The 24,601-nt window shown below is 40.7% G+C and overlaps 1 protein-coding gene across 7 annotated transcripts in view; it reads left to right on the top strand.

Annotated features, from left to right (window-relative positions):
• Positions 1-24,601, top strand: part of slc37a1 (solute carrier family 37 member 1) — a 105,310-nt gene that overhangs the window by 49,638 nt on the left and 31,071 nt on the right. For all 7 annotated transcript variants that reach the window (XM_078174271.1, XM_078174272.1, XM_033617346.2 and 4 more), the window contains 4 exons: positions 10,445-10,580; positions 11,085-11,161; positions 17,166-17,332; positions 17,761-17,813. In XM_078174271.1, the coding sequence (XP_078030397.1) occupies positions 10,445-10,580; positions 11,085-11,161; positions 17,166-17,332; positions 17,761-17,813 (433 nt within the window). The remainder of the gene's footprint in view (positions 1-10,444; positions 10,581-11,084; positions 11,162-17,165; positions 17,333-17,760; positions 17,814-24,601) is intronic.

The raw sequence follows: 24,601 nt of genomic DNA, 5'->3' as shown, positions 1-24,601 counted from the left end.
CTGTGCTAGGGGAACAAGAAAAGAGAATATTGCCTGAAATTATTTCCATAACCTTAATGATAATTTAGTTATGGCATTTTTTGGACAGGGAGAGACTTATGCCTGGTTCATGCCTGTCGAAGTTGCGATTGTGGAGTCACAAAATCTTGCCGTGACTTGGCCGACAGACATGACAGACTACACAATGGTCCATTTCAATCATCCCCGTTCGTCTTTCACAACATGTGTGATGTCATCAGGTTATTCTTGTCCTATTTTTATTATCATTACTAATATTTCAGTCACCGTCTGTTCATGTGCCAGCTGAAATGTTGTTGTAGTAACATAAAAAGCACCACCAGATGGCAGGAGCTACATTTGATGTACCGCATGCATACATGCAAGTCACTGAATCCTCCGCAACAAGTTCCTGCAAATGTTTCACAATAAAAGCCTTTTTAGAAAATGCAGAGGTTCTCTCAATCAAATTTATAAGGAGCTTTTAATTTTATACAGATACAGGAAGTGTTGAGATTGAAATGACAGCGCAATGCATTAACTTTATCAAAGCAAACGGGAGCAGATAAAAAGTAAAAATATAAAAACATGAAATAATAAATGACGGACTGTTTATAATGTCTATTTCAAATGAAGCTGGTAGCCTCTGCAGTTGTGGTAAGTAAAAGCCCCACAACATTTTTTTTAGTTTATTACTTTATATCCTTCTTTATGAAAGCTAGCAAAGAATGTTTTCTTTGCTAGCTTGATGCTAATGGCACTACTTACCAGGTTGATAAAGTTCCTCTGCTGTTTCACCCCATCCCTTTTCCCTTTCTACTCTCTTGTGGTAAAGTCTAGGGCTGAAACGATTCCTCGGGTTACTCGAATAATTCAATTACTACGTGACAAATTAATTGCATGTGCATGTGCGCCCAGCTCCACAATGACTGAAATATAAGTGCACGTGAGGCTTTATAAATCCATACGCTCCATAAGTATAACATCCGGGCGTAAAGGTACCTTCATATAACTTAAAGGGATAGTGCACCCAAAAATGAAAGTTCAGCCATTATCTACTCACCCAAATGCCGAGGGAGGCTCTGGTGAAGTTTTAGAGTCCTCACAACACTTAAGGAGATCCGAGGGGGGAGTGGGTAGCAGCACAACTGCACACCTAATGGCTGACGGCGACCCAGATTGAAATGTCCAAGAACACAGAATTGAAACCACAAAATATCTCCATACTGCTCGTCCATAGTGATCCAAGTGTCCTGAAGCCCAGAAATAAAAAGTTGTTTGGAAAAACGTCATTTGAACTCTGTTTTTAGCCTCATTGTAGGCTGTAGCTCTAACTGCCTCTCTGTGGACCGTGTTCACGTGTGCGCGCGAGACCAGCGAAATCACGTGAACACACATGAAGGCGGTGCCCATGTCTCACGGTCTCGCGCAAGCACTCACACGTCAGCGCAGTGTACACAGAGGCAGTTAGAGCTACAGCCTACAATGAGGCTAAAAACAGAGTTTAAATGACGTTTTTCCAAACAACTATTTATGTCGGGGCTTCAGGACACTTGGGTCTACGGACGAGCAGTATGGAGATATTTTGTGGTTTCAATTCTGTGTTCTTGGACGTTTTAATCTGGGTTGCCGTCAGCCATTAGGTGTGCAGCTGTGCTGCTACCCACTTCCCTCTCGGATCTCCATAAGTGTTGTGAGGACTCTAAAACTTCACCAGAGCCTCCCTCGGCATATGGGTGAGTAGATAATGGCTGAATTTTCATTTTTGGGTGCACTATCCCTTTAATCAAGCAGCCAGCGGGCAGTGAGTGGCTAACAGTGGTCCTGAGCAGAGTCTTTGTAACCATGGCAATGATGACGCTGAGTGACAGACCTGCCATTATGTGACATTGTCCTCCACAAATCCTGATTTAATATTTCTCCGCTATGTCTCGTGTAAGTCTTTTGGTTTAATATTTCTCATGTCATTCATAGCAGGTGAAAACATAGTTTATGCAGTAGAGTATTGTGTGCACAGAAATATGGGTCAAACTGTGTCCCATATTGAATCAGTAAGGGACAGTATACATTTTATTTTTCAACTTGGGACTATCCCATACTATACGAGACGGGTGACGACCCTATCGTCTACATGCCTCAGTGTGGCGCTGGTGTCAGTCACAGTACTTATCCTCAGTTTTACTATCCTTGCTTTTATCCAGACCAATTATCCAGTGTGCGTGTGTGTGAGAATGCTGGTGCAGTGTATAAGGTGCGTAAGGAAGAAAGACAGGGAGAAAGGGGTGAACAGTAAATAACTATATACAAACAAAACAAACAAAAAAGGAAAAAAGAAAAGGGTTAACTGGCAGAATAGCACTTCTGCTGATAGTACTACCTATATACCTATAATGCCCAAGGAGGGTGACAGCAGCACATCTGCCCCTGCCACCGGGAGTGGAGCGGAACGGGAACGGGGCACTAGAGTGGGCTGGCAGGGCAGACACGCTAGGTCACATGTTTTGTTTGTTGTTTATTACTACCTTCAAATATTACTACTGTGAATATCATTTCCTTCCTGGTACCATATTTGTTTGTTGTCATTTTTGTTTTGTTTATTCTTTTGTTTTTATTTGTTGTATTTTACTGGTACCAATTTGGGTCACCTTCAGACCTTTAGTGGAGGGGGCTTGCCCATTTGGGTATGATGCCTTCCTAAACTGCCCCCAGACCTTGGGGAGGAGGCCTGTTTTAAAGGGAGTCAGCAGTAAAACTTCATTGTATCTTTGCTGAATTGAGGAACACAATGATCCAGCCCTGCCTCCCATGCCGCCTACTCCAGAGATACCAGTTACAGCACCCCAGATCAGTCCATCCCAACCAACCGGGACAGGGCGGGTGCCTCTGTATCTTCTGTATCTTACTTTTTTATTGTGCTGCTTTCTGTATCTTGTTTATTTTGTACTTTTTTATTCTACTGCACTCTCTTACTTTGTACATTTTTATTCTACACTTGTTTATTGTGTACTTTATTCTGCTGCATGCTGTATCTTGTTTATTTTGTACTTTTTATTCTGCACTCTGTATCTTGTTTATTTTGTACTTTTTTATTCTGCACATCTAGTTTATTTTGTACTTTTTTATTCTGCTGCACTCTGTATCTTGTTTATTTTGTACTTTTTAGAAGTGCTAAAAAAAAAAAAACTTTAGTGCTGCTTTACAGCCTTGGCTGCAGTAGAAGGGATGGGGCCCCTACTAAGGGGGTTTCAGAGGCAGTGGAGGTGCCGTTGCACAATGATAATAGCTTACAACAACATTAATTAAAGTAATAATATAATAATAATTACGGCTATTGTGGGACATTATGTTGAAAGTATATATTAATATCTGATAGTATACATATGTGCCAATAATCTTATGTGTATAACTAGAGCACTCGGAGAGCGCAGACCTCCGCCAAGCAGCTCGGATTTCCTGCCATTTTATTATTTTATCCACTTCGCTTCAGTCGATCACCACCAAAATTTTATCATCTGTTCCTTGTCCCATTATCAACCTTTACTGAAAATTTCATTAAAATCCCTTCAGAACTTTTTGAGTTATTTTGCAGACAAACAGACCAATGCCGGCGAAAACATAACCTCCTTGGCGGAGGTAATAACAGTAGAAGTATGACTAATGATAACAGCAGCAGCAGGAGCCATCAGGCAGAACCACGGCAGCAGCACAACCACACACGTCACACTATCCAGGCACCGCTGCGATATGGTTATATGATATGGTTGTTCAAATGTCTCCAAGTAAGCACAGAGAGGGGGATACAGGGACATGGCAGCCCAGGAATAGGGATAATGACTTGGTGGTGGCTTTCCGGAATTATTTAACTGGAGTGCAGTGCCAGGTGGCGTGAACATAGCTATCAAGGATGTTTTGTGTGCAGTGTGAACAGGTTTCTCATCCAAATCCCATTTTAATTTTTTTTTGCCCAGTGTAGTGAGTTCTGCAGAGTATCTTATATTGTATAAGTTGTAGGTTGGCATTTTTAGTCATGAAGTAGATGATTTTGCAGATATGGGTCCAGAAGTCGGCATATGGAGTGATGGATAGATCTAATTCCCGTTTTACTGCTGGTATGGTTAGTGTTTTGTCCGATTGTGAAATTATTCTATGTATTTTAGAGATGAGGTTTTTTTTTTGAGGAAGAGATGTTAGTTAGTTCTTAGGATGAAGGAGGGAGATCTAGGTTAGTGATCATAGTGTTAAGTTTTGTTTGGATGGCTGACTTGAGTTGCAGATATTCCAAAAAATGAAACCAGGGAGTTGTTGTGAAAGATGTGGTAAAGATGTGTGATACCTTTATCAATCCATGTGCGAAAGTTGAGTGGTTTTTTGTAAATTACAAAATCGGGGTTATTCCAGATGGGAGTATATTTGGATGGTGTAAGGGGGGTGTTTGTGATTTGGTGAAATTTCCACCAGGCTGTCAGAGTTGCTGCTATTGTTAACATTTTGAAACATGGATGGCGTTTGATTGTCTGACTGAGAAATGGTAGGTCTGAAATTGAGATGTCTTTGCTAAGTGTTTGTTCGATATCTAGCCATATGCTTTCACATGGGTTAGGGTGAATGCATTTGAATATGTATTGAAGCTGGTTAACCAGAGAGTAGTGGTAAAAATGTGGAGCTTCCAGTCCACCTTGTGTTTTTGATTTTTGTAGGGTGGTTAATTTAATTCTCAGTGTTTTGTTTTTCCAGTAGAATCTGGGGATGATTGAATCTAGAGATTTAAACCAGTTAAGTGTGGGTTGAGTTGGGATCATTGAGAATAGATAGTTGGTTTTAGAAATATTGTCATTTTGATGGTGGATATTCTGCCCATAATGGATAATGGTAAGTTCATCCAGTGCTGGAGGTCATCATTTACTGTTTTGAGTAGTGGAGGAAATGTTGATGCCTAGATAGGTGATTTGTGCTTAAAGGAATTGGTGGTGTATGGGCTGCCACATCCCAGCTATTGCTATGTAGGGGAAGGATGGATGATTTATTCCAATTAACTGAATATTCTGAGATTTTGGAGAATGATTCGATGAGATTTATTGTTTCTTGAAGTGATGCATAAAGACTGATCATATGATATGTGTTATGTGTTTGGATTCCTTTTATAAAGGCACTGTGACAAATGGCAGCTGCTAATGGTTCAATGAAAATGGTGAATGGGGGGGAGAGAGAGTGGGCATTCCTGCCTAGTCCCCCTGTGCAGTGTGAGGTTTTGTTTTGTTAGTCCATTGGTGATGACAGTGGCTGAAGGTGAGGTGTGGAAAGTTCGTCTTGAATTATTGGAGAGTCAGGTATGGGGTTTTTTTTTTTTGGTCTTCACTAAATTGCAGTAAGTCGATACTCTTGAGAAATGAGTGGATATCTTCTTCATTTGGATCTTTTTCTGATGAGTTTAAGTTACAGTAAAAACTTTGGAATATTTTATTTATTTCTTCTGGTAAATGTGTTGGCTCCCCTGCCGAGTCCTTAATAACTGAGATTGTTGTTTTTTCTTTGATTCATTTAATTTGATTTGCCAAGTATTTGCCTGATTTATTGCTATGGTGGAAATGTTCTTGTCGAAGTCTGTGTATAAAAAAAGATTGAGTTTGCTTATTCATAATTTCATTTAGTTGAAATTTATGTTTTCTTTCTGGGTTTCCTTTGTTTGGCTGCTTGCTTTGATGTTTTTAAGTCTTTTGATGTTTTTTTGTTCCAGACTTGTTCCTTTTCTTTCTTTTTTATATAAACAAAGAATGAGATTATTTTTCCTCTTAATACTGCCTTTGCTCTTTCCTACAGAAGGGTTGGAGATGGCTTTGGGTATAAATCTAAAGAAGTGGCTCAAAAGTACACAAACCTGTAACCACAATTAATGAACTAATGTACATTATATGTTTTTTTTTTCTTTTTTTCTTTTTTTGTGAGTGACTCTTTGTTTTTTTATTTATGGTTCCCTTCTTCTTTCTTTTTGTGTTTAGTTACCATGCACCTCACTATATAACTGACTCCTACAATCAATTACTCACAACTACAACAATAACTATGATCTGGACTTTGCATTGCTGCAGCTTCACACTCCACCTACATCCCCCAAACAGTCCCTTTTCCCCTGGGTGCTTATTATGGATTTCTTTCTTTCTTCTTTCTTTCTTTCTTTACTCACTTATTATTTAAATTTATTTATTATTGGGTTTTTTTATTATTATTTTCTTTTTTTTCTTTTTCTTTTTCTTTTTTTTCTCTCTGCTCTCCTATTTATTTATCTCTTTTTTGTTTCGGGTTTACTTGTTTACCATGTACTCTGCAATGTAACTGACAGCACTTGGAAACCAGCTCTACAGCACTTTAACTTCTATTGTTCTCCGTTATTCTAGCATTTTAACCCCCACTGTCCTTACATCTACTACTTTTATCCACCACAACTGATCACAACTACAACAAGAATTATGTTCTGCATTGCTACAGGCTCACACTCTATCCACACACCCCATACAGCCCCTTCCCCCCGTCTGATTATTACTTGGTTGCATCCAGAACCAGGGCGTAAAGTTTACACATACTTAAGGCACTGGAGGCAACACAATGTGTGAAATGTGTCTTAATGTATTTTATATTTTGTAACTGCATATTTTATGTGTACTGTATTGATTCTTTATTATTTCTTTAGGAACTATGCTGACAAACATCTGGCTGGGGGACTACCAATGTAAATCAGCCCTTGGCTGCAATTGGGTGCATCTACATTTTCTTTTTGTTTCTTTAAAGGGAATGTTCATTGATGTACACTGTCCCTTCTTAAACAAATAAATTATTATTATTATCATCCATTTCCAGGAAGAACGCCCACTCTCTTTTAATATAACTGTAGAATTCAGGGTCTTTAAGGAGAGCGGGGTAAAGCGCTATCTGGTGATCGGTTTATGTGGGCTGATTCTATTCCAAGTAAATTTAACAGGGGCATGATCGCTTATAATGATGGGGTGAATCTTTGACTCGGAGATATTAGATATAATTGAGTTGCTGGTGAGGAAAAAATTAATGTGAAAATATGAATGGTGAACTGGTGAGTAGAGCGAGAATTCTTAAGCAGTCTCAGGTGTTGCAGTCTCCAACTATCGCCAAGACCAAAATCACTCATGAACTGTTTTATTGTTTCTGTGAATTGTCAAGTACGCTTATTGTTTGCAATGTTAGATCTGTCTAGTGATGGGTCAATATCTTTGTTAAAGTCGCCTCCTATTATGACTGGACAATTGGAGATGTTTGAAATAGAGGGAAAAAAATTACAGAAGAAGGATGGCTCATCTATGTTTGGGCCGTACACATTGCTGATTGTTAGTGGGTTATTGTTGATTGATACACTGCCTGGCCAAAAAAAAAGTCGCCACCTGGATTTAACTAAGCAAATAGTTACGAGCCTCCTATTGGATAATTACTGCATGGGCGATTATCTTTCAGCTGGCAACAAGTTATTTAACCCCAACTGGTGCAATGAGTTGCTTCTCATTTCCTAAACAACCATGTCGAAAGACACATCCCGTGGTCGTTGAAAAGATGTTAGTCTGTTTGGGAAGGGTCAAATCATTGGCATGCATCAAGCAGAGAAAACATCTAAGGAGGTTGCAGAAACTACTAAAATTGGGTTAAGAACTGTCCAACGCATTATTAAAAACTGGAAAGATAGTGGGGACCCATCGTCTTTGAGGAAGAAATGTGGCCGGAAAAAAATCCTCAATGATCGTGATCGGCAATCACTTAAACGTTTGGTGAGATCAAATCGAAGAAAAACAACAGTAGAACTCAGGGCTATGTTTAATAGTGAAAGTAAGAGCATTTCCACACGCACAATGCGAAGGGAACTCAAGGGATTGGGACTGAACAGCTGTGTAGCCTTAAGAAAACCACTAATCAGTGAGGCTAACCGGAAAAAAAGGCTTCAATTTGCTAGGGAGCATAAAGATTGGACTCTGGAGCAATGGAAGAAGGTCATGTGGTCTGATGAGTCCAGATTTACCCTGTTCCAGAGTGATGGGCGCATCAGGGTAAGAAGAGAGGCAGATGAATTGATGCACCCATCATGCCTAGTGCCTACTGTACAAGCCTGTGGGGGCAGTGTTATGATCTGGGGTTGCTGCAGTTGGTCAGGTCTAGGTTCAGCAACAGTATGTGCTCAAAGAATGAGGTCAGCTGACTACCTGAATATACTGAATGACCAGGTTATTCCATCAATGGATTTTTTCTTCCCTGATGGCACGGGCATATTCCAAGATGACAATGCCAGGATTCATCGGGCTCAAATTGTGAAAGACTGGTTCAGGGAGCATGAGACATCATTTTCACACATGGATTGGCCACCACAGAGTCCAGACCTTAACCCCATTGAGAATCTTTGGGATGTGCTGGAGAAGGCTTTGCACAGCGGTCAGACTCTACCATCATCAATGCAAGATCTTGGTGAAAAATTAATGCAACACTGGATGGAAATAAATCTTGTGACATTGCAGAAGCTTATCGAAACAATGCCACAGCGAATGTGTGCCGTAATCAAAGCTAAAGGCGGTCCAACGAAATATTAGAGTGTATGACCTTTTTTTTTGGTGGTGACTTTTTTTTGGCCAGGCAGTGTATGTTAATGATGATAAAACACCCTTCAGGATCTGTAATTGTTTAATGGCTCTTTGTTTTGTGTTGTAATTAGCTGAAAACAAGTTGAAATGTGATGATTTTAATTTAGCCCTGCTCATGTCAATGCATCTGTTGGAGAGAGAAGGGGGTGGGGGTCTAGAAGAGCCAGGGGGTTATGTCCTTATCACGGTATAACCGTCCACTGAGATAACTGCTCTTTTGCCTTCTTTCATCAATTGTTTCTGGATTTGTAATAGTAGTTTGCTTCGTTGTAAAATGTCCCGGGGGTATTGGTCATTGACTCCATAGTTTGTTCCTTTTAGCTGTCTGCCTTGTCATTGAACTAGTTCTTTGTGTTTATAGTGCTCAAATTTTGGAATGATTGGTAGTGGTCTGTTGTTGATGTTCTTTGATCCCATACGGTGCACGCGGTGAAAAGTGATGTTGTTGATTGTTTCTGTGGGTAGTTTAAGCTGTGTGATCATGAATTCCTTAACAGATTTTTCAGGGTCGTCTGGGGTTTGTTCCGAGATGCCAGTGAAAACCAACTTGTCCCTCATGCTGTGTGTTTGCAAGTCCAGAATGTTCTCTTTCATGGTTTTGTTTTTGGCTGTGATGGAGGTGAGCTGAGTGGTAAGTGTTTTAACGAACTGTTTTAGTGAGTTATTTTCTTTGACAAGTGTTTCGATCTGGTCTTGGCTGAATTCCAGGCTGTGACGGAGTGCCTGGAATTCCCTGTGCAAAACCTCAATCAACGCAATTCTGCCATCAAGTCCTGTGAGTTTATTTTCAGTGGAGATTAGAATGTTGCTTACCTCTGTGCTGCACAGTGGTTTGGGGGGTAAGGATGGTGATGTATCCGGGCTGGAGAGTGACTCTGGACGGACTCGTTTGGCATTCGGATTGGAGTTGGATTTCCCCTTTTTATCATTGTCTGTTTTGTCCTTATTCATGATGCAGAATCAGTTGAAACACTTGTCAGTGTATTCTTCTAGGTGCTCCAGGTCGGTTGATGGTAAAGTCCGGTAGGAAAAAAAGAAAAATTTTATGTCCGATGAGATATGGTGTTTGGGTCTGGAGTCTAGCAGCTGGGGGCTGCCATGTTGACTCATGCACCATCCCACGAGAGTTGCGTTCACCAAGCAAGCACTGCCATGAGAGCTAAGCCTCCCCCATGACAGCTAAGCCTCACACTACTAAACTGCATCTCTAACCATGGCTGCCACTGTTTGACAAGAGGAGCACAAAGAGAAGACGCTACTGTAACTTTTGTCTTTGTGTTTTGGAAATCTGCAAGTATTCATCACAATTGCACTTCTTTTTCTTGCTTCTCTAACCTTTCAACAAATCATATGTAATGTCATCTTTTTTTCTGTTATCTTCACCAAGACTGCACAGACTGCACTGCTTCTATACTTTATTTTAACTTTAAAATGTATTGAATTAGATACTGCGTTACACAGCTATGTAGCAAAAATGTCACTCAGGTAAGTGAGGTTGTTGAGGGGTAGATAGCAGAAATATACATTTATAATACCATGATCTGTCAATGTCAGTAATTTCTTTTAAAGTTTCTGGACCTGGATCATCACTGTAAACTAATTACCTTTGGTTAGTTATTTCTCACTGTTTTTTTGAGCTTACTTGCTACTTAACAGACAGACAGACAAACAGACAGAACTGAAACATCAGCTCCTCTGTGATGATTCTGAGACAAAGCTTACATGCAGGGAGGCATTGAACAACCTTATTGATCAGAGTAAGTTTTTGTGGTTAATATGATGTCAACACTGCACCCATACAGTGGCATTATCGGGGAGCGCCTGCCTATCCGACTATATCTAACAGTGGGCATGCTGACCAGTGGCCTGTTCACCTGCCTATTTGGACTGGGTTATGTCTACAACATCCACAACCTGGGCTTCTATATATTTGTCCAGGTGAGACACATCACAGCACATTTGTAAATCACAAAAACACAACGTTGAAGCAGAGACCCTGAGGGTTATTGCTCCAACGTGCAATGCTTGCACTAGCCATAGCACTGTCATGAAAATAGAGCCAGCAGGCACATACACAATAGACATGTGACAACGATACACACAGATGCATTTGCTGGAAGGGGAATTCTCCTCAGCTCTCTGCATGGGGCACAGGTTAGCTAGATATGGCTGAAGCTGATAGTAAAAATATCCTGCACAAGGAAGCTTCTGTATGTATTGCCACAGAAAAAGATAAATGAATAACCTGTTCTGCCATTCCAAATTACAAATGAATGTTCACAGACACGGAGACACACACACACGCATACACATACACTACATAATCACAGGTTTATGTATCCATGCAATTACACATGGTCACACAAATAATATGTGTAGCTGTATTTCCAGTACCTTACTGTAAAATGAATACTGTCCTCATTCATCATCTTGTGATTCCAGGTGGCCAATGGCTTGGTCCAAACCACTGGCTGGCCCAGTGTAGTGACCTGCATTGGTAACTGGTTTGGGAAAGGAAGGTAAGGTCATACCATTTGTGACTGACTTTAGCAGGGGGAAAAAAATCAAATATGGAATTCAATTAAGCTTCTGTTGTAAAGTACATTTCATGACCAGATTGTGTTTTTGGATGATGTCTGGGGCAGTGTGTCAGGTAAGTTTTATTATTGCTGTGTTATTTTAACTCCTTATGACAAAGCTGGTAGTATCATTTCCACTACAGTCTGCGTATTTGCATAGTAAATCATGTCATGCTCTCTTTTGAGAAAAACCTAATGTTTAAAAAGGGCCTTTTAAAACTTTTTCTCTGCCTGTATGTACATGTATGTCCTTTGCAAATCTTTAGAACCATTTATCCAATTTACTTCACATTTGCAGGGTGTATTGCAGGAGATCCAAGGATGTGCAGTGTCAAATTTGGTGCAATTTGGACACACAGCATGCTTAATAAACTTTGAATAATCATAAGCTCTGTGGCTCTGGGCAGCGGTGGACGCAGGGCCTCAGGGCTCTGCAGTGTCAAACATTTTTTTGTTTTGTTTTGTTTTGGGGTTTTTTACTGTGAGAAGCCACGCATTGGGTGTATTTTTCTTTACAAAACTAAATTACAACGCTAATAGTGTTACTACCAGTAAAATAACTCCCCTACTTAAATCCATGTTCTACTTTGTAATCAGAGTACTTGTCAAAGCAAGTGACTAATACACCTGTTTGCAAATAAATAAATCAATAAAGTATTTCACTAGTGTTTCTGACTGTGAGTAGTAGGGCTGTCAAAAGCGCCATGAAATTGAGTTTGAATATTTCGAATTAATTTAGTAGAATTTGAATAATATTTTTTTTACAAAAAAACACACAAAAAAAAGCTGCTTATTGCTGGTGCAATATGAACGTGATACTCGCTCTAATAGAGGACATTGGTGAACTGTGTTACAAGTGTAACCAAGGCCAAAAAGGGTAGGCAGGGAGGCGGCAGGTGCAACACTCTCTCTGTATGTCTCCTCGAACAGGTCACACATCACGGACAGCGCAGTGGGTGGTGTTGGCGCAGCAGGCTCCTCTGTCGGCGCCTCTCCCTCCGTCTCTGCGTCCCTCTCTGGCCCAGCTTGTGCGCGAGCCATCTCCGCCCGAACGTTACTGTAGACAATCTGCTTCTCGTCATCACACAGATGTACTAGTTTGTGAAAGCGAGGGTGCTTTGCAAAGCTTGCATTTAACATGGCTTTTATCCACGAATCCAAAGAAATCCCACACAGAACTTCTGCTGCTCTAATGGGACCAACTCCTCCCCCTCAACTGTCGCCATTTTCACCTTTCCTATTAATATATAATAACGAATGTTTTTGGTTTGAGCCCCCAAAGTTGGCGCGCTTGATTGACGTAGGCCTACTATAGGGGCTGGAAATGAACGTTATGAACGTAAATATACGTGTATGAGCATGATTCGCCGTGATATACAACATTATTAATAGTATTAATTAATTATTAATGATATTTGAATTATCAAATTTAGGTTCGAACTTATAAAAAAATATATATATATTCGAATACATTTCGAACTTCGAATTTTTTTTGACAGCCCTAGTGAGTAGCCACGAAGAGTGTGTTTCTCAGGGGTGGATTTATTGTGAATATACTGATGTGGGAGCCCCAGGCAAAGAGCATCTTTACCTCTCACCCTTAATCTAACCGGGAATGTTGTTTCTGGACTTGGTAGAGGTTCTGCTTAAAACTTTTTATGCCTCCGCACCAGTGATAACCATGGCCGAAGGCATTATATTTTTGGGTTGTCCATCTGTCCACTTGCCCATCCAGCCATCAGTCCATCCATCCCATTCTCATGAACGTGATATCTCATGAGTGCTTTGACGGAGTTCTATAAATTTGCACAAATGTTCACTTGGACTTAACAATGAACTGATCAGATTTTGATGGTCAAAAGTCAAGGTCACTGTGACCTCATCTGTCGCATTCTTGTGAATGCGATACCTCATGATCACCGTGAGGGAATTTCTTCAAATTTGGCACAAATATCTTTTTGGACTCCAGGATTAACTGGTTCGAATTTGGTGGTCGAAAGTGAAAAGCCAAGGCCACTGTGACCTCACGAAACATGTTTTTGGCTATAATTCAGGATTTCATTGACAATCATGACATAATTTTACACAAATGTCTAGTTGGATATAATGATAAAGTGATGACATTTTAGATCCCAAAGGTCAACTTCACTGTAATGTCAGAATGTTCTGCAAAAACGGTTTTCTGGCCATTACTTAACGTCATATCTGGGGAACAGAAGGGGAGACATTTGGTCAGATCCTGAATTGGTTACACTAATGTTGTACAGATCTGTGCTGCCGGGGGGAAAATGTGTGTGACGCATCCATGTTTTCACAGACATAGATGTAAACTGTAATAGAAACTTGACAGGCTTTTTGAGGCATAATACCACACAGTTAAAAAAAAAAAAAAAAGAAAGAAAGAGAGGCATTATCAGGACAATGTAATTACATTTACTTAACACCCAATCAAGGATAGTATATTGAATAATAAGGCATCATGTTTTAATTGTTGGTAGTCCATACCCGGGGATGAGTTATGTATAGAGGAATAAGAAATCAAAAACAGTATATTAGAGGAGATGCAAAATGAGAGCACTGTAAATGCACTGTGTAATAAATATTAATGTAAGACAAACAATGCACACTGTATTTAGAAACGTGCTTTATGGCAAAATACGTGGAGCATAGTTTTGGCTGACGGCATGGAGGCACGTGCGTGCGCAGGCCGTGTCAAACCAATGCACACTGTATTTAGAAACATGCTTTATGGCAAAATACGTTGAGCATAGTTTTGGCTGACGGCACGGAGGCACGCGCATGCGTGGGGCCGTGTGCGGGCACACAGGTACACACATACACACGCAACACTGAGAAAGAATGAAAGAAACAGTGCAAAGTGCACAGCGCAATGTTTAGTTTGTAATGTTTGTAGGCTAATTTCAGTAAAGTGAAAATACGTAATGGCTGGCTCGCGCACACAGACACAGATGCGTGTACACAGACGCACGTTTGTTCAGTAAAATAATAACCTTAGTCTTCAGCAAGTGTTGGTGCTTGCAATTGCATGTCCCAGCCATAAACTGTGGTCCGAGTGCAGGTGTTCTCCGCGCATGCGCAACTCGCGCTGCTAAGTAGTGGAAAAAATGCGAATATAAACAGTAGAAATGTGGGAAAAATGCAAAAAGGGCATCGTGGCTGTCTGTACATGACCAAGATGAAAGCCTATGTGCAAGTTCAGAGAAATAGGTCAAAGCAGTGAGGAGGAAAACGGATGATGACAGACGCAGGGACGGAGGTTTCTCCATTTAATAGTAGGATATTCTGTGATTAAAATCTGACTGTGCAGTAACATGTCTCTGTCAGATAAATGTAGTAGTACAATATTTTCCTTTGAGTATGAAGTAAGTAAGTAGTATGTCATTGAGTTGCATTTTTGTTAAGTGCTTTGGGTGCCTTTTGTTTGTTATTTCAGGGCTCAGTGCTCAACATTGTTTTTAAAGTATTAGCTTAAAATAAAGACCATTACTATTCTGTTATCAGCTGACAGTGACACTGTCTAACAACAAGACCGCAATGACAGACACAGAAAAGAGCCACAGAATTTGAACCACAGCCTACATTAGCTTTCTGCCAATGACCTGCAGACATGAGAATGTCTTACGTTGCACCTTGGCTTGTTGAATGAGACACCAAACAAATACTCAGCAGGTAAATGTAATCTAATGTATGATCCTTGTTCTTCAATACCACTGCTAATAATTGGTTTGTGAACAACAATTTGTTGACACTGTGTCTGTACCCCAGCTCAAGGCTAAAGGTGCATTTCTGATTTAACTCAAAAAACATTTTCTGTCTACTTTGACATGATATCCAGCACTTGGGAAAGTCTGACTGAGTGCAGAGAAACAGTAGAAACGGTACATAGTGCTGTTGAAGGACTGTTCAGTTTACTGTTTCTGATGAGAAACATTTGCCTTTTACTGTACAACTGCACCCTCTTAGTGTTTTTTTTATATTTAGTGGACTGCAGTGTTGGTTGTTGGGGAAATGTTTTCTCTGTAGAATGCTTCTTATTCATTGTAATGTAGGAAACAAGTTTGGATTTCTTTTTTCCAGTGACTTAAAAAGTGTTCATACACATTTTGGCGAATATGGAGAATGTGCAGTATTTCAGTAAGTGGAGGTGTGATGCATTTGCCTTTGAGAGGAATGAACTGACTAAGTTTAGCACACAGGAAGATATACAGTACAGGCCAAAAGTTTGGACACACCTTCTCATTCAATGCGTTTTCTTTATTTTCATGACTATTTACATTGTAGATTCTCACTGAAGCCATCAAAACTATGAATGAACACATGTGGAGTTATGTACTTAACAAAAAAAGGTGAAATAACTGAAAACATGTTTTATATTCTAGTTTCTTCAAAATAGCCACCCTTTGCTCTGATTACTGCTTTGCACACTCTTGGCATTCTCTCCATGAGCTTCAAGAGGTAGTCACCTGAAATGGTTTCCACTTCACAGGTGTGCCTTATCAGGGTTAATTAGTGGAATTTCTTGCTTTATCAATGGGGTTGGGACCATCAGTTGTGTTGTGCAGAAGTCAGGTTAATACACAGCCGACAGCCCTATTGGACAACTGTTAAAATTCATATTATGGCAAGAACCAATCAGCTAACTAAAGAAAAACAAGTGGCCATCATTACTTTAAGAAATGAAGGTCAGTCAGTCCGGAAAATTGCAAAAACTTTAAATGTGTCCCCAAGTGGAGTCGCAAAAACCATCAAGCGCTACAACGAAACTGGCACACATGAGGACCGACCCAGGAAAGGAAGACCAAGAGTCACCTCTGCTTCTGAGGATAAGTTCATCTGAGTCATCAGCCTCAGAAATGGCAAGTTAACAGCAGCTCAGATCAGAGACCAGATGAATGCCACACAGAGTTCTAGCAGCAGACCCATCTCTAGAACAACTGTTAAGAGGAGACTGCGCCAATCAGGCCTTCATGGTCAAATAGCTGCTAGGAAACCACTGCTAAGGAGAGGCAACAAGCAGAAGAGATTTGTTTGGGCCAAGAAACACAAGGAATGGACATTAGACCAGTGGAAATCTGTGCTTTGGTCTGATGAGTCCAAATTTGAGATCTTTGGTTCCAACCGCCGTGTCTTTGTGAGACGCAGAAAAGGTGAACGGATGGATTCCACATGCCTGGTTCCCACTGTGAAGCATGGAGGAGGAGGTGTGATGGTGTGGGGGTGTTTTGCTGGTGACACTGTTGGGGATTTATTCAAAATTGAAGGCACACTGAACCAGCATGGCTACCACAGCATCCTGCAGCGACATGCTATCCCATCCGGTTTGCGTTTAGTTGGACGATCATTTATTTTTCAACAGGACAATGACCCCAAACACACCTCCAGGCTGTGTAAGGGCTATTTGACCAAGAAGGAGAGTGATGGAGTGCTGCGGCAGATGACCTGGCCTCCACAGTCACCGGACCTGAACCCAATCGAGATGGTTTGGGGTGAGCTGGACCGCAGAGTGAAGGCAAAGGGGCCAACAAGTGCTAAACACCTCTGGGAACTCCTTCAAGACTGTTGGAAAACCATTTCAGGTGACTACCTCTTGAAGCTCATGGAGAGAATGCCAAGAGTGTGCAAAGCAGTAATGAGAGCAAAGGGTGGCTATTTTGAAGAAACTAGAATATAAAACATGTTTTCAGTTATTTCACCTTTTTTTGTTAAGTACATAACTCCACATGTGTTCATTCATAGTTTTGATGCCTTCAGTGAGAATCTACAATGTAAATAGTCATGAAAATAAAGAAAACGCATTGAATGAGAAGGTGTGTCCAAACTTTTGGCCTGTACTGTATGTCCAGCAAAGAAGAGATTGAGGGAGAACTTGCTGCCTCTGAAAGTCACTAACACCTGGATGTGGATGTGTGTGTCTTTCTGTCAGGCGTGGACTCATCATGGGGTTGTGGAACTCTCACACCTCAGTGGGAAACATCCTGGGCTCTCTGATCGCAGGCTACTGGGTCTCCTCCAACTGGGGCCTGTCCTTCATTGTACCAGGGCTCATTATTGCTTTCATGGGCATCGTCTGCTTCCTCTTCCTCATTGAGCGTGAGTGCAGCCCCCCCATTGGTTGGAGGGCAGCGATATGTTTATATTTTACCAACTGGCTAGATTTGTTTCTTATTGAGTATTAAGTCTTGAGTGTCTTGTGCAATTAATACACTTACAAACAAGTGCACACATTAATTGGCTCTTTCTTCCTTAGTAAAGTAAGTTTCCATTTACTACATTAATTCATTCACTCATGGTTTTTACAAAGGTATCTGGCTTGCTGAAAAAACATGTTTAATTATGTAAAGAAAGAACTCTAACTAGCTGTCAGAGTGGTAAGTTAAGACAGCCTGCTCTGTGTTTTTTTTGTTTTTTTTTCTAGTTTGGTAGCTTGCTGACAAACAGCAGCAGCTCTTTGCAGGACTTCGCAGCCGTAAATGGACGAGTATCATAGTAACGTTATGACATCTTTTTCCCCTCTCCAGATCCAAATGACGTGAAAAGCATGTATGCTCAAAATACGTCTCCGGGCAAGAGTGTGAGTACAGAGAGTTTTTCTTGTTTCTTTTTTCAGTAAGTAGAAAGACAGTTGCTTTTTTCTTTGTATTTAGATTTTTATCAGCCGCAATAACAATCATGACAGCAGGTATTGTTTCCACCTTGTGAGCCTGTGTGCATCTCATCATGTGTGGTCAATGTGGTCTTGGTGACAACAATTGCAGTGGGAACTACCACAGAAGCTGTTTTGAGTATTTTGCTAGGTGCTTACATAACCCCTTTTTCACTGCCTGTTCAAGGCGTGAATTGTATTTGGTTTCGTATTGGCCGTTTTGTATAAAAGGTGTGATTGCAGAATGGGGAGACAGGGTTATTTTGCCGTTGAGCCAGCAGCGGAGATAGTGATAGCACCAAATTCGATGTCCGTATAAAAAGGACAGCCGGCAGGACAGGACCATAGATGGGATGAGTGTGACATTGTGGCAATGTGTTAAGTGTGTCACCCACCGCCAGGGTTTTTAAAACCAGCTAGAAGCAGTTAGCAGCTAACTCTTTCTGTTATCCGCTGTGAGGGTCCAAAGGACAGAGGGATGTCGTATGCTGTAAAGCCCTCTTAGGCAAATTGTGATTTGTAATATTGGGCTTTATAAATAAAATTGATTGATTGATTGATTAATTGAACTCAAAGAAGAAGTGGCTGTAAATGTCCACAAATGTGTAAAACTATGAGAACCAGGAGTCCCTTACCCAACCTCCATATAACAGAGACGATAAATGATTGTTGTTGCCATGTTATTAGGGGTTCAAGCCTGAAGGGCTGAAACCCTAATGTTTTTGTCCTGTTTTATTAGGGTCCGAGCACCAAGCAGTGCGAGGACCCTATTGAAATGCAAGGAATTTTTTTCCTCCAAAAAGAAGTGCATTTTTGAGGTTTAGGGTACTCAAAAACTCATGAAACTTTGCACACTTATGTAAACTGGCGAAAATCTACATTTGATATGGGTATGGTTGAGGGGTGTCACAAAATGGCTCAGTAGCGCCCCCTACAAAATTTCGACGATGCAGCCCCCGAAGCTGCTTTCACCTACTTGTATGAAACTTGGTAGACACATGTTGCAGTCCAGGGCATACTAAAAAGCCTCTTGGAGCCATACTCCAAACCCAATAGGAAGTCGGCCATTTTGAATTTACTGTGCATTTTTGGCCATTTCCAGGGCTCATAAATTAACGAACTCCTCCTAGAGATTTTATCCGATCAACTTCAAACCTTGGTCTGTCCCACCGGAAGACCTTGAAGAAGAAAAGTTATTACAGGCTTGACTTTTCGTCAAACTGTGTGACTGTGGCAAGGCGTCTAACTTAGGGGTCTCGCCACAAAACAGGAAGTAGTTTATAACTCCAGCATACATGGTCCAAACTTCACAGGATTGATGACAGTCCCGCCCTGAACACATCTACATGTCAATAATTAGTGATGAATATAGCGCCCCCTACTGGCAACATGAAATGTCATGTTTTACACTTTGATGTACACCTCCTACAGAGTTGACCAGGTCCACCTCAAAAACACAAGACCTTGGTGATGCTTTATTGTGTAAACTGTGAGTTTTCATCACAGGGCGTGGCCATGGCCTGGCGACGAATTTCGATATTTTGCCGTGATGATAAACATTGCTGTAACTTTACTCTACGTGGGCATATCTTTCCAAAACTTAAGACATATGATAACAGTCCAGCCTTGAACACATCTACAGAAGAATTTTGAGTCACTGTCATAGTGCCACCAACTGGCAACAGAAAATTACTGTTTTCATTCTTTGATGTCCCTCTTCTAGCAGATTATTCAGACCCACCTCAAATTTGCTGATAAATAGTCCTAAGACATTGATGATACTCAAAAATGAAGTTTTTGAGTTTTCATCAAACGCTTTCACCTTGGCAACCTCTTTTTTTTTTTTTTTTCTAATTTATTTAAAAGGGACAATGCACATTAATGAACAACAGTAAAAACAGAGTAAATGTGCTGAAGTTAGTGCAATGCTAATTCACATTCGGAGTCCCTTGGCAGTTTATTCGCCATAAAACACTAAGTAGTTTTTAAGGGACAAGGGATGCTTGAAAACTCACCAAATGTGGCACACACATTAGGAGTCGCAAATTCTGTTGTCTTTCTGCCTTTTCTGTTGTGTTATCATTTATGTGTTTTGATATGCCAAGATAGCTCAACAGTGCCAACTCCAAAATTTCGACAAAGCAGACCCCAAAGCTGGTTTCACCTGCATGTATGAAACTTGGTAGGCACATGTAACACTCTGAGACGTACAAAAAAGCCTGTTGGAGCCATGCTCCAAACCAAACAGGAAGTCTGCCATTTTGAATTTACTTGTGCCACTTTAGTGCTTTTTTGGCCATTTCCAGGGCTCTTAAATTAATGAAATATTCAAACATTGGTCTGTCCCACTGAAAGACCTTGAAGAAGAAAAGTTATTACAGGCTTGAGTTTTCGTCAAACCATGTGACTGTGGCAAGGCGTTAAACTTTCATGTGTCGCCATAAACAGGAAGTGGTTTGTAACTCCAGCATACATAGTCCAATCTTCCCCAAACTTCACAGGATTGATGACAGTCCCGCCCTGAACACATCTATTTGCCAATATTCAGTATTACACGTAACGCCACCTACTGGCAACAGGAAATATGTCTTTTGAGATATTAATCTTTTGATTTACGTGAAATTTACATGTTGTTTATATTTGATGTACAAAATCAGACATATCATTAGTGCATTCTTAAGGCCCATTTATGCTCCCTTTACCTACGAAAATGTATACGTCCGTTTCAAACGATGTTACCGTCACTGCCTACATACTTCCATGCGCCCTTTACGTTGGCATGGATGTTAACCAATACATCCACCAGGAGGCAGCCCAGCGTCAAAAGTTTATGACAACAACAAACTCAAAAACAAAGATAGCGACTGTGGAGGAGATATTGATAATGTACCTCTTACATAAAAGACAAAAACAGAGGCAGCGTTGTAGGAGGCGGTGGTCGGTGAGGCTGTTAAATACATCGCGACTGGAGGACGGAGAATTCTTTTCTCTAGTACTGCCGATGAGAGAAATTGAATTGTTATTTCTTCTTCGTGTCTCACTAGAGCTACGTATCGGGTAGTGACAGCAACACTGCCCCCACGGTTCCCGGTGGTACTGCTCCGTTTGGCCCGTATCCGTAAGCTTTATGGAAAGGTGCAGAAATACAGACGAAATGAACGCGGAGCACGGACAGAAGGCTCCCTCTGTATCCGGATCCGTATTTAACATTGAGCATAAATGGGCCTTTAAGGGTCAGGATTGAATGGTGTGGCTGTGGCATGGCGTCAGATTTTAATGTCTCGCGATGAAACACAAAATTGGTATAACTTTGGAGTAAATGGTCCAATCTGCACCACACTTCACATGTTTGATAATAGTCCCACCCTGGACACATCTATGTGACAATTTTCAGTCATAGACATAGCACCACCTACAAGAAACAGGAAGTACGTCTGTGTCCTGCCATCACCCCTGAGTTGCGTGAAGGTGCGAGGGCCCATTCATCGCTGCTTGCAGCTTTAATAGTTATTATCATTATTATTATTGTTATTATTCAAAAATGTGTTTGCAAATTCCCATGAGATGGTACATCATAGAGACCTATGATTGGAAGTTGTATGCAAAAGGTGCTCAAGAAATATAATACCATTAGGCCAGATGAGTTGCTATAATTAAGGTTTGACGAAATTTTGTTTTCAAAGGCCACCACCCTCGCACCGTATGTCAGATTGACTTTATATTGGACACACATGTTCAGGTGAAGGTCCGCCCACTAGATTTTCCACCATATTGAATTTTTTGAAAAACACTTGACATCTTGTCCTAAGGCGCCGGTTGGAATTGTACCAAACATTCTTTGAATCCTTATAAGATGAAGCTCTTTAAAAGTTATCAACAACTTTTTGTGTGTCGTTGCTTTTTGATGATATTGACCAATGAACATTAGAGGGGGTGTGGCTCAGCACATTAATGGAGTTTACTCCTTAACCATTGAGCCAATTGTCACAAAACTTGTAGGAAATAGCGACATACGTATCTGGATCATACCCTGAAAGTTTGATTCAAATCGACCAACAGGGGGCACTACACATGCAAATAGTTGATATCTCAAAATCAGCTAGAGATATTTGTACGATACTTGGTTTGCATCATCCAGGGTCATGTCTCAGTTGATGCACAAAATTTGAAAATGATTGCTTAAAGGGGGTGCGGCTTATTACATTAAATCTAAATTTCAAGACATTTCACATTCCATACTTCAGAAAATCATGATAAATCACCAGTGTGTCCTACACAGCTGAAATTTTTTCAGCACATCCACTGAATTGTGACAAAACTTGATGCAGCCTAAAGTCAATTCAGAAGTCCATATCTCTATATTTTTGAGAATATGCAAAATTAATTAACATCTATACTCCAAAAGTCTTCATCTAAATGCAACCACCATTGCCAAAAACATTCTTTGGATACTAGATGTCACGTTTGAAATGGTGTTCAGGTCTGTTTAACACTTAGCTCACAGTGATATTATTATCTTGTTGTAATTTGTTCTGTATGCACCACATTTTGTATTTCATCTCATTTTAACCAAATGTCACCAAAATATTTGACAATATACCTGAGACCAGCAGAATGATGTGCGATTTTTTTTTTTTTTTACAGAATTTTATCACCAACGCTTTAACTGTTATTGATATTAATATTTACCAAAGAACTTTAAAGGGGGCGTGGCTCAGCAAATGACTCCACAGCTTTTGGGCCAATCATCACAAACCTTGCAAGCAATGTCTTAAAGGACTACTCAGACGATTTGGGAGTTATGCCCTTTCTCTATCATTTTCATATTGAGACAACATGATCGATATCTTTTTTTTGTGTCGGTACGTCCAGTGGTTGGGCCTCAGCGGTTAGCATTGCGGCTTAGCTTAGCGAATACAATTGAAGTCTATAGGAGTTCGGTAGCCTACAGTAAAAGTGAACAAATAAACGTTACAGAAACCCTGAAGCTGGCATTTCTGCACATGCATTTAAAATAAACGTTTAAACATTAATTGGAAAAACGAGAGTCCTTTTTAGTCATTTTAGAAGAAGTTTGATACACGGAACTATAGTGTGTTTGTGTCCTGCACTGTGATCCGCGGAGGGATACACCGGTGAGCAGGCACGGGCACAGATGTAGCCTGTAAACAAAACTCAGTTGTTTATTTAGCCTAACAATATCTCCAGACTATAGTAGCTGCAATGGACGACTTTGAACGCGATTTTGAAGAGTTTCTTGTAGCGGACACAGATCCAGAGCCATACCTGTTTGAGCCGGAGTATACAGATTAGGAACTCCAGGTGTTGGATGCTGAGCAGGTGAGAAGAAAGGCTGAATCCTCCGAAGCGGCGGAACACAAGAGGCCGAGGGGAGACGGAGGTCAGGGGAGGATTGGTGGTGTAGCTGCGGGGCTTGCCAACCTATGCCTACGGAGGTGGAATCATTTTGCTGCACAGAATGGGATTCGGTGCTATCATTGTTGGGGAGATACATCATCAGGAGGAAAACCGCCGCAGAGAGTGCATCACAAGGAGTGAAAACTTTGCAGCAATCACTAATCCTAGCGTGATTGAAACATTTTTTCATGTTCCTAAGATAAACTGGAAAAAACGCCCCAGGCCTGCAGGAGCTGATGGACAGCTTTCAGTCGAGTGAGTAATATCGTCCGTGTCGTCTCTTTGTTTGCTTTTACCGAGTAACCTAGCATACCTGTCCCAGAGCCAGCTGCAGCTGTTGCTCACCGGTGTATCCCTCTGCACAGGGTGTAAACACACTATAGTTCCGTGTATCAAACTTAGGTACCAGGAAAGTTTTCACAAATTTGACCACTATGGGGCACCACAAATGCAAATGCCAGAAATAGGAGGATTGGAAGTAGGGAAGGGGTCATTGACCCCCTCAATTTGCACCCCTGGATGACATTTGCTTTAACTCATTGATAGCTTTATTGTGGCTGTGGTGACCCCTTCACAAGATGGTCTGTAGTGTTGTCAATTTTATTTGTCACCCTGAATTATGTTCCAGACATGGGGTCAGGGAATCTGCTTTATGCTGTGGGTGAAAAAGAGAATATAGGGAAAGATCACAGATAGATTACAGATAGTTTCACGCATATTTATTGATACTGTTTTAACATCTGACTTAACAGCAGGTGTTACCAGTGAAGGTATCTGAAATATGTGTTTTATCAAGATATCCCATTTGGGACAAGTTTAAACTGAAAATGTACCCACAGGTGAATCAGCAGCAAATGCCTAATACTGTACCTCCCATCATGATGGTGAAGACAAAATCAGTGGTGCACAATAAGTTTGTCTAACTGTTCTTCTGTATATTATCTATCTTTTCTTTATATTGGAGGTTAACAGACAACAATCTCCTTTCCTTTTATCTGTTGTATGTTTTTGACTTTCTAGTTATTTACAGTGAGAATCTGATTGACTTATTTAACATTTGGTAGCCAGTAGACATTTTATAATGCAATAATAAAAACTAACTGCCTTATGATTCTATTTTGAAGATCGATTGAACAAATACACATGAATTGGTTTATCAGTCATCTCTGCAGCTGGGAGATGAGGCTGTCTTACATACAGAGGTTCTGAATAAAAAGTAACATTTAATCTACAGTGTAAATGCAGCTTGAGGGACACACATGGTAGCACTCAACAAGAAGCATGGCAGCCATCACCAT

The sequence above is a fragment of the Epinephelus lanceolatus genome, chromosome 14, assembly GCF_041903045.1.
Source record: "Epinephelus lanceolatus isolate andai-2023 chromosome 14, ASM4190304v1, whole genome shotgun sequence".
In the NCBI taxonomy this organism is placed as follows: domain Eukaryota; kingdom Metazoa; phylum Chordata; class Actinopteri; order Perciformes; family Serranidae; genus Epinephelus; species Epinephelus lanceolatus.
Note: the sequence above shows the minus strand (reverse complement) of the source record. Positions and strands in the feature narration are given on the sequence as shown.